This window comes from Pygoscelis adeliae, unplaced genomic scaffold (assembly GCF_000699105.1).
Source record: "Pygoscelis adeliae isolate BGI_AS28 unplaced genomic scaffold, ASM69910v1 Scaffold113, whole genome shotgun sequence".
Taxonomy (NCBI): domain Eukaryota; kingdom Metazoa; phylum Chordata; class Aves; order Sphenisciformes; family Spheniscidae; genus Pygoscelis; species Pygoscelis adeliae.
This window is the reverse complement of record NW_008825108.1, coordinates 16,957,489-16,968,272: the sequence shown is the minus strand read 5'-3', so window position 1 is coordinate 16,968,272 and position 10,784 is coordinate 16,957,489. Positions and strand designations below refer to the sequence as shown.

General features: G+C 39.7%; 1 protein-coding gene across 1 annotated transcript in view; it reads left to right on the top strand.

Annotated features, from left to right (window-relative positions):
* TMEM168 (transmembrane protein 168) overlaps positions 1–9,714 on the top strand; it is a 22,435-nt gene extending 12,721 nt beyond the window's left edge. Inside the window, exons 2-4 of the mRNA XM_009327647.1 lie at positions 211–353; positions 2,531–2,805; positions 7,848–9,714. Coding sequence (XP_009325922.1) covers positions 211–353; positions 2,531–2,805; positions 7,848–8,395 — 966 coding nt within the window. The 3' untranslated portion in view covers positions 8,396–9,714. The remainder of the gene's footprint in view (positions 1–210; positions 354–2,530; positions 2,806–7,847) is intronic.
* Positions 9,715–10,784: the final 1,070 nt, after the last annotated feature.

The window sequence follows — 10,784 nt, the reverse complement described above, 5'->3', positions numbered from 1 at the left end:
TCCCCAAACCCCCAAACTGGCCTTTCATTTGCCTTTAGAGTACTTCACTGTGCAGTATGTGGAAAAATAAGTATACATTGCGTATAATAACTTGCATGTTTCAGGACCCAATTATGTTTGATCAAATGCAGGGAATTACTCATAAAACCATCGCCAACAGATAGGAAGGATTTTTCATGCAATACTTAAATCTCTCCATTTTCTTTTTAGCCAACCAATGGGATCTTCATGAGTGCGTTTCTCATCGTGTTACCTCTGGAGTCCATGGCTCATGGGCTTTTCCATGAGCTGGGAAACTGCTTGGGAGGAACCTGTGTTGGGTATGCAGTTGTGATTCCCACCAACTTTTGCAGGTATAGTTACCACGATGTATTTCCACTTCACAGTAGTGTAAGTGTACTGTTAGCTCGTAGAGGCAATGCAGTGCTGTTGCTTGTATTTTTCAATAATTACATACAAATTTAAATAATAGGCAGATTTTGTGTTTTTCCTTTTCCTCGCCTTCCAAAAAGAATGAGTAACTCCAACTCCACCTTTTTATATGTATTTCATTTGCTTTTAGAAAGCTAATGAATGCTTTACGCACCAATAATGCATAGGCAGATTCCACAGTGCATATCTCACGCAAAGGAGGATTGGGGCATTTGACTGAGTGCAGATATTTTATAACAGGAGATTTAATAAACCAAACAGATCGGTTTAAAACAATTTTGAATTTTGTTAAATGAGATGGTGTCTACATTTAAAGGACATTGAAATTAGATTTACAAGTGGCCTACGTGTCAGTTATTGGTATTGTGAATTCGTGGCTGATTTTTGTTCCAATAAAAATGTTACCGTATGAGAAATGCTTGGGGGTGGAGGGATTGTACTATTACTATTTGCCCATTTGTGTGTTTTTCTTAGAAGCTGTAAACTTGCAAATGCTACTTTAGCTGTATAATTAAAATTGTGTTTACACATTTTTTTTTAAATGATAAACAAGAGCTATGTAAGTTATCTGTTTGAGTTACAAGAGAAACAGGGTGCTAAGTTGAAATGAGAGGCTTAAAAATAGAACTGCCCAATTTATGAAAACTGCCCAGCTTGCAGTATGTGTAATGGATTCAGTGGATAGGGAAACAAGTTAACGGGCAAAGAAACAGAAGGTAGCGTGCTGATCTTAGATCACTGTATCTTAAATAGTGTAAAATGCTGTAAAAACAAATTTTCTGAGCTTTGATCTACAGTCTTCAGCTGTGCATTCTTTTAAAAAAAATCCATGTAATCAATTACTGTTAGGGATAAAAAAAAAAATTTCAAAATTTACATTACAATAGAAATAAATTCTTTTTGTTTCCATGGCAATAATTTAATTCTTTCATTGTATTATATTATTCTGGCTCTGGCAGTTCCCTCTAATTTCTGAGTGAATGAGATACTCTTGAGCAACTGTTTAGGACCTGACAGAACTAAACTTCCTTATTAACGAAGCTTGACTGTTTCAGTAATGGGCCCAGTCTTCACTTGCTGAGACAAACAATAATGATGATGTATTCAATATAATCGTAGTAGTGGAACGTTAACCTTCATGAAGGCACTAGACAGGTGAGGAGGTGCAAAATTTAATTAGCTAGACCAAAAAAGAAAGCAGGTAGCTTTACACACTGACTTGCAAACAAAATACATGAAGAATACATACACACATACATAAATATATATAAAAAAACAGAAGTCATATTTTGTATTAGTAGAGTAAGACCATCTCCGTATTTTCATCCACAAAATCTGTCCATTGCCCAGAGAACCCAGGGACTCTTTTGTTATATGTGCATATTCATATCTATACACACATACACATCTATATATACGTGGTTTGTTCCAGGTCTAGTTTGTAATTTTCTTAGAACTTTCATTTCTAAGCAGTGAATATTGTCATCTGAAACATATTTGTTAGGCTGAAAGATCAGCATCTGAACAGCACACACAAGTAAGAATTGGTGTATTTGCGTGGGTACCATATTGAATAAAGGCTAGTTTGGAACAGAGAGAAATTAATTCAAAATATCTGAGCAAAACGTGTGCTTGGATTTCTCTTTAGTCTATTATTGGAAACTAGTTTGCATGATGTTTTGTGCAGACTAACACTCATTCTCCCTGGGTTTCTTTCCAGTTTTGTGTGAACAAATGTCTGCCTGAAGGCCGTGCTCTTTCAGTGGAACTTAATGGAATAGTTGAAGCTCAGCATGTTCACATCACAGCTCCCCTCTCTCTCCTTCTCTCTCTCAGCTGCAGGAATAGCATGGAGTTGTGTAAGGACTACACTTTGAAGTGAAGAAGTGTGACAAAAGGGAGGGGGAGATAGTGGTCCCTCACTCAAATGCAATATTTTGAATTGTTTATAAACTGTATATTTCAAGTCAATTTGAATTTAGGTGCTACTTCACGGCAGAGAAAATATGCACAGGGAAAAAAAATCATCAATTGCTAGAAGTCCACTAAGCATGAAATAATTATAAATCATAATCATAGCTGTTTTTCTTCTCTTTAGTCCTGATGGCCAACCAACTCTTCTTCCACCTGAGCATGTGCAAGAGTTAAATCTGAGGTCTACTGGCATGCTTAATGCCATCCAAAGATTTTTTGCGTATCACATGATTGAGACATACGGTTGCGATTATTCTACAAGCGGACTGACCTTTGATACCCTTCACTCCAAGATCAAGTCTTTTCTTGAGCTTCGGACAGCAGATGGACCCAGACATGATACCTACATTTTATATTACAGTGGTCACTCACATGGCACTGGCGAATGGGCACTGGCAGGTAACTGGTTTGGGATTTTTTTATTAATAGTTTTAGTATTGATAAACTTTCCAAATCAATTAATTCGTTCTTTTAAAAATCATACTGTATTGGAAAACTTTGAAGTTTTGGTCACATTTATTATCTGATAGTCCGGAATGGCAAAGAACCACCGGTCTTTGGAGAACAGGTTCATACAAGCTCCTGGCAGGGGAGGAAGAAAGGAAAGGGTAATATACAGAGCATGGCTGTTAAGAGATTCAGGGGCTACAAGGAATCATCAAAATAGGCAAGGTTGCAGGCCAACTACCTCTGCTAGTGGAGAGAATGGAGAAATGCAGAAGCCCCTTTTGTATGCAGTTAATTTGATGTAAAGAAGCAGCTCTTTCCTTACCTTGCTCCGTGTGACAGTCAGGTACGTTGCTTTATGAACTTCTATGTCATTTTAGTATTTAGTCACTTTGATAAAAATCCTTTTGCAGCTAACTAATCTTACACTTGTTCTCAAAATTGTCTAAATATTGTTGACCCCAAATGTATGCTTACAAGTTTAAACGTGATTTCATATTCCCCTTACAATTCAACAAGTTAACTTTAAAGATTACTTTTTTCCTCCCCAAAAAGTAAAGTCAACATGACCCCCTCCTTCTCTAAAGATAGATTTCCTCTGTATTTTGAAGAATATTTGTTTACCATAATGAACAAGCATAATCTCTTCTCATTCCCTGGACATGGCAGAGTGAATTATACAGCGTTCTGTGTCACTGTGTCAGTTAGGCTGTCATGAAGGACTGCATACCTGTCCTTAAGATGTGCTCTGTTTTTTTTGTAAAAGATAGAATCAGTAAAAGAAGTAGGAGGCAGGTATACAACCCACACTAGGAAAGCAGGTCTTCAAACATGTAGCAAACCTTGTATCGTGAAAACAGCTATGGTTTGCTGACATCCTAGACTTTGAGAGTCACTGTGGGCACAGTATAGCCTCAAGACTACAAACCCCTATATAAAGGGCTGGTTTAATGCCTCGTCATATGCTTGGCATAGACTTCACCATTTCCCCTATTCTTGGCCTGTTTTTGATCTCTATAATGGGCACTCCTATCTCAACTGTGTTCTTTGGTAAACCTACTGAAAGTTTTCAAATCACCGGTAGGTTTAGCCTTGCCCTCCTGCTGTATGGAACTGGGCTTCTGAGGCTGCTGTGTGCAAAAAGTGAATCTTGTAGTAAATACATCGAAAATTTGCAGCTTTTTTTCTTCCTGGGACAGAATTAATTCTCTTGGATAGCGCTCTTTGCCTGTGAGCTCCTGGCTGTTTGTCAGCAGTCTCTGTCCAGGGCCATGTGCTCTTCAACAGTGTAGACAGATGTTAGCTTTCCATGTGGTCATGCTGAGGTGTTCAGGTGCAGGTCAGTCTTCATCTGGAGGCTGTATACATGTTTTGGTGCAACTTCAAAGTTTTGCCTGAACTCTTACACCTGCTGAAGAGCAATGTGTATTTTTTCTCAAAGGCTTCATCTGTATCAGTGATTTAAAAAAGCCACCACTTGTACTCTGAGCTTAGCACAAGCGATGTACCGCAGCGTACACCAAGGTGGCTGAATGACTTCTCCGAGAATAGGGTGGTCTTGTCCATAAGAGCAGCTGCTGCCCTGTGCAATTGCTGAGTGTGTCTATACGTTGCGTGGAGCAGGCTAGCTGCAAAACTCTGCCTCCCACCAGTGCTCCAGCCAGCAGCATAGGTGCGGTTAGCTTTATAGTATATATAGAGCCAAATGTTGCTGCAAAAATTGGACAGCTTCCAGCCCAGTCCTGGCTTACATCTGGCCAGCCTGGAGTGTGACAGGGGAGCTCCAGTCTCTGTATACCTGTTCAGGTAGCTGCGGCTTAAATTAAACTCTGTCTTCACTTCTAGGATAAGGGCCAAGGTAACCATTACAATAAAAAGAAAGTTTCTGTGCTAAAAGATACAGTGTGTAAATGCAGTGGTGTTCAGCTTTTTCACAAAGTTGCTTTTCAGTTCTGTATCCACGATCATCTTCAGCTTCTGCTTGGAGATAGGTGTAGTCACATAAAGAGAGGAACAGGCAGCTGTCACGTCTTGCATCCTTTTTTGTGATTAATTTTCGATAAATCATGGAGTGTAACCTGATGCTCCTTCCAGATGGCGCTGCCCCTGAATGTAACTTGGAGTATAAACTGGAAAGAGGAAGGCTGTTTGATTGTGTAATTGTACTGCATGTATTGGACGGTGGCGGTTTTTAACAGATGGAGCATTTGGTCATCAGCTCCTGTAATGTGTACCGTCCTCTGACCTCTGGAGAGGATGAAGAGAGATGGCAACAATGAAATACAACATTTGGATCTAATAGAACTAGTAGTGTCTTACTGCTGGCTTATGCCATGATACAGCACAGCAGTAGCAGTGTAGTCTTTGCTTTACAATGACATCTTTTAAAGGAGGCTTACTGGATTTATTAGGTCACTAATGATGTTCCTCTGTTTTTGGAAGCTGAGTTGTAACACAGTGGAGTAAAAAAGAAACTGTTAACTAGTCATGCATAAAGTGTGAGCAGTCAAATGACCGGGGAGGTCATGTTCTCTGAGTGAAGGCAAAGGCAAGAGCTGGGCTAATGAAGCTTTGTCTCTGTTGCTGAAACTGTCGGCTTAACTGCCTGCGAAACCTGCCAAAGAGCCAGATGTGGCCAGACGCATAGATTTCTTACACAGCTTGGTGCCTAAATCTTGCGCTAGCTGCTAAGTCCATGTGTTTGAGGTCAGTAGGGTTAGAAGCTGAGCATGTGTTTGTGCATGTGTATGAAGGATGAGATGGTTTTCTTTGGGCAGTTCTATCCAGTACTGTTTTGAAGTCACCTGCACCCCTGCATAGTTACACTAAAATAAAGTTTATTTATAAGTCTTTAAAACATGAACAAATAAAGAAATTTTTTACTGCTAATTGACACAGAAGGCTTACCTAGAAAAGGGAGAATGCTTTTATACAAGTCTCTGCTGTAAATAACTACAGCAATTTGGGGATCATGTACCAAGACAAGTCATTACTGTGGGTATGTATATTAAGATTTTCTGTGGTACTAAATTTTCCAGGTTTGCATTTTTTTGGAGAAAGTGGTAGCCCTGTAATTTTGCTTTTACTTTAACTGCAAGAGCATGCTAAAAGCATTAACTCTGAGCTATTAATTTGAAGCACTTTTTTGTCACCCCTTACAGGTAGAATGTAAGTGCTGAAATATGCAGCTATTCTGTTTGAGATTCATCTGTGCAGTTAAATTCCTGCTAACAAGATTTTAAACACTGCTAAATGTACTTATATTCCACAATGAAAATCACTATGGAATTAAAATGCAGTTATTTTAAATCACATTTTTCTACCTTTCTTCTAAAAGTCATCTTTTTTTAAAAGTCAACATTTTCAGACTAGAGTGTTTTTATTGTAAATCTGTATCATAGCTCCAACCTGCCAACACCTAGACATATCAGTTCTTCACATTAATAGTCACTGTGGAGCCAATGGAGATTTATTCACTTGTTTGCAAGATGTTTTCCTTAGGCACTTGAGTAAGTTGTCTGCTTTTCAAAGCTACATAGATCCTGCAGTATCCATTACACTTCAGCAGAAGGACTCCCCACTATAGGTAACTTTGTTTAATTACAATCTGCTCTTTCAAAGCATTGTTGGAGCAAGAGCTGAGATGGAACATGAGAAGTTGGACACTCTGGTTGCAAGTGTTTTCTGAGCTGATAGGAAATAAGTATTGTGGAAAAATTTCTATGAGATTTTTGTTTCATTGCGTTGTAAATCCATACCAATTTTAGTTTTCTTGATGCTCTGAAGACAACTGTGTCTATAGAGTGAATCTCTCCATTTCTGGTCACATGAATTTTTCAAGCTAAAGCGGTGGTTGTGCCTGTAGGTGGCTTTCTTGTTGTGCTTCAAAACTGTTAGCACGTGTTGTGTTCAGAAGTCCTCTCTTTTCCTTGAAAGAGGAGTCATAGAATCATAGAATGATTTGGGTTGGAAGGGACCTTAAAGATCATCTAGTTCCAACCCTCCCTGCCATGGGCAGGGTTACCTTCCACTAGACCAGGGTGCTTAAAGCCTCGTCCAGCCTGACCTTGAACATTTCCAGGGATGGGGCATCCACCACCTCTCTGGGCAACCTGTGCCAGTGCTTCACCATCCTCATCGTAAAAAATTTCTTCCTTATATCCAATATAAATCAACCCTTTTTCAGTTTAAAGCCATTACCCCTTGGCCTATCACTACATGCCCTCGTAAAAAGTCCCTCTCCAGCTTTCTTGTAGGCCCCCTTCAGGTACTGGAAGGCTGCTATAAGGTCTCCCCAAAGCCTTCTCTTCTGCAGGCTGAACAACCCCAACTCTCTCAGCCTGCCTTCGTAGGAGAGGTGCTCCAGCCCTCTGATCATCTTTGTGGCCCTCCTCTGGACTCGCTCCAACAGGTCCATGTCCTTCTTATGTTGGGGGCCCCAGGGCTGGACGCAGTACTCCAGGTGGGGTCTTATGAGAGCAGTGTAGAGGGGGAGAATCACTTCCCTCAACCTGCTGACCACGCTTCTTTTGATGCAGCTGAGGATACAGTTGGCCCAGGATATGGTTGGCGAGGGTAAGGTTGGAGTCCTTTTTAATGTTAATAAAAACATATTAAAAAGAGTCCTTTTTTTTTCCTTAAAATTATTAACATCTAATACAATATAAACTCTATTTCAGGTTTTCTTTCCTTGTTTAGCTATTCTCAGATTTCTTCAATAGGCTGTAATTTCTTTCACTCTGTGAGGGAATTCTCCCTCCCCCCCCCAAATCAAGGGTGAGTTAATGGCCTCATCTGCCACAGCAAGTCAGGTGGAATCAGTTAATACCTCTCCAGAGATCTGCAACATCTACAAACGGGGAGGATCAGTTGAAAACTTCTGTTATATCTGTCCAGATTATTAAAATAAGGGATTCTTGGAACCTGCAGTCAAAATTCTACAGAGGTTTCTGTTTCTTTTTTCCTAATATTAAATCTTTTTTTACTTGTGGCAGGGGGTGATGCTTTACGACTTGACACACTGTTGGACTGGTGGAGAGAAAAGAACAGCACTTTTTGTTCTCGACTCATCATCGTTTTAGACTGTGAGAACTCCCAGCCTTGGGTTAAAGAAGTAAGAAAAGTAAATGACCAGTATGTTGCCGTGCAGGGAGCAGAAATGGCCAGAGTTGTAGACATCGAGGAAGCAGACCCTCCACAGCTTGGTGACTTCACCAGGCAATGGGTTGAGTACAACTGTAACCCCGACAGCAACATCAGCTGGTCTGAAAAGGGACGTACAGTGAAAGCTGTGTATGGTGTGTCAAAACACTGGAGCGACTACACTTTGCATTTGCCAACGGGAAGCGATGTTGCCAAACACTGGATGATATACTTCCCACGTATCACCTATCCTTTAGTGCATTTGGCAAACTGGTTTTGTGGTCTCAATCTGTTCTGGGTCTGTAAAGCGTGTTTTAGGTGCTTGAAAAGACTGAAAATGAGTTGGTTTCTTCCCACAGTCCTGGACACAGGGCAGGGTTTCAAACTCGTCAAATCCTAATTAGCAACCAAAGAGAAAATGAAGTGAGAGCTCTGGGAACTTTCTCACTGTACCATACTTAAAACTTTTTATATGACTATTTTTCTCTGAAAAAGTCTGCTACACTCACTTTATTCAGCTCTTTGAGCAGCTACAGTATATGCAACAGATAGAAACTGCAATCTTAAACAGAAGAGGGTAGGACTATGATATTTGAGTTTTGTCACTGGTCTGTGTGTACATATGTAAGAGACTTATTTAATATGACCGTGCATCTTGGAGACAGTTCACGTGTTCATATGTGTTACTTAAAGCAGCTTTCACTCAGAGTCACCAGTTTGATGGACAACAGCTCCTGTGAATGTTACAGCATGCTTATTTGTCATTTATATCCACTATAAGGTTCAAATACAGGAAAGGAACCAAGCTAATACTCAAATCAATGTATATGTCCTTGAAATTATATAGTGGGGTCAAGGGTATTATAAAACAGCACTGAGCCAAAAAAATAAGAGAGAAGAATGAATAGCCATTTTAGGTAAGTAGTTACCAAGAATCTTTCGTTTTATTTGCTTTTACATCTTCAGCCCCTGCCTCAGTTCTCTACTGCCATCGGTGGAAATTTGCCACAGAAAACAAGGAAATCGGCAACACTCTAATGTTCTGATGCTGCTCGGACAATGTTTTTTGAAGTGCAGTTTTAAAAACTTCAATGTTACTTTCAAAATTCAGTATCTTGCTTGATGATCTTTTTTTTTTTTTTTAAATATTCCCAGTAGTTAATTCATATATGGAATAAAAAGCACACTGAGAGTTTTTCCCTCACCTGTTAGGGTGGTTCTGTCTTTTCCAGGCTCTTACTAGTTTGTATTTTGAAAAGCTACCCTGAAGAAAAGAAAAAAAAAAAAAAACACCCAAGGAATTTAACAAAGAAAATAATCCATAGATAAAAAATGGAAATACAAGTGTTGCCCTGCTTCCATGTTCATCTGAAGTCTTTGCTGTGCCTAAGACCTTGATTCTGTAAAATGCTAAGTACAGGATTGGACTGATGAGTTCATTATCTATTAAAACCACGAGCAAAGTTTGTCAGAAAGAATAGATTATTCCCTTAGGACAGGAGTGAATCCTGAGTATTCCTCAACTCTCTTCTCCCAGCCACAAGGTCCTAATCTTAATCCTTCCACTTACAGAGCTGGATGGGACCCTAGATATCCTGCCCCGGCCTTTCCTCTTCAGTCAAAGAAGCTGTATAGCTTTCTGATCTCATTTTCTCAAGTGCAGAAAATAAGGGGTGAAACAACTAAGTGGCTAAGACAGTACAATTTGTGGTGGGTTTTTTTGCAATCCACTAGACCTAGAGTTTACTTTTTTTCTGTTTCCATCAGTATTTTAATAAAAATGTTAGGCACTTGCTGATATTTGTCTAAAATACAGCTTATTAATTTTTTTTTATTTAAATACATGAGAATACTTTAGAAGCTCTTTAAATCTTTGCCATTAAGGGTTTTTCTAATTCCATTTGAACTTTTTAGGCAGCTAAGTTAGAGAATCTGCTAACACTGATACCTGTTAGTAACTCCTGAAAATAAAATGTGTGATTAAATTATGAGATCTGCAATAGCCAGAGTAATTTGCACCCACCAACTTCGAAGTGGTGATTTTTGTAGGATTTACAGGTGACAGCCACTAGGTTTCCTCATTAGCGTGTATTACACAACTTTGTTTAGCAAGACACCATCCCCACCCCACTTCGCCTTTCTCCATCCCCTTCCATAAAGTGAAAAGGGGATAAAGAAATGAGAGATGAGATGAGATGTCCTGCCAAGACTCAGCTCCGTTGGGTCTTCTCTAAGTAAATGCTGCGATTGCAGCTCTGTCACGGATTCGAGAGGTGGCAGATCTTAGTAAGGACAGAGGTAATCTCACCGTCTAACTTCAGGTATCCAACTTAAGTTCCTAAGATGGGAGCCTGAGGTAGGAGTCATCTCGTTTAAATTCAGATGTCTGAAAGCTAGACATCTGAATCCATGCTAGTGACTTGAAGTGCTCTGCTGCTCATTAACAAAGAGAAATAAATATTTCTAGAGGAAGACTCATTTGATCTCTATTTTAGGATGAATTTTCCTGTGATTGTGCCTACTAGATTTGTTTTGGTTTTGCTTTCGTATGCCAAAGGTCAAGCAGAGAAATCCCTTATGTCGTTTAATAACCTTAGAGCACGTCTGTTCTAAGTCATCCTCTGGAGCCTGGGCTGGGTACATAAGCTCCTCATTCAAGCACATAAATTGTATACTTGAAGTGAGGCTGAACGAGCATCTGTCAGGTTGCAGAAAAGCAGCTCTGCCTCCTCTGCAGAAGTAATTTTCAGCCATTTCTGGCCAACAACCCTTGAGTATGGAGAAAAAAG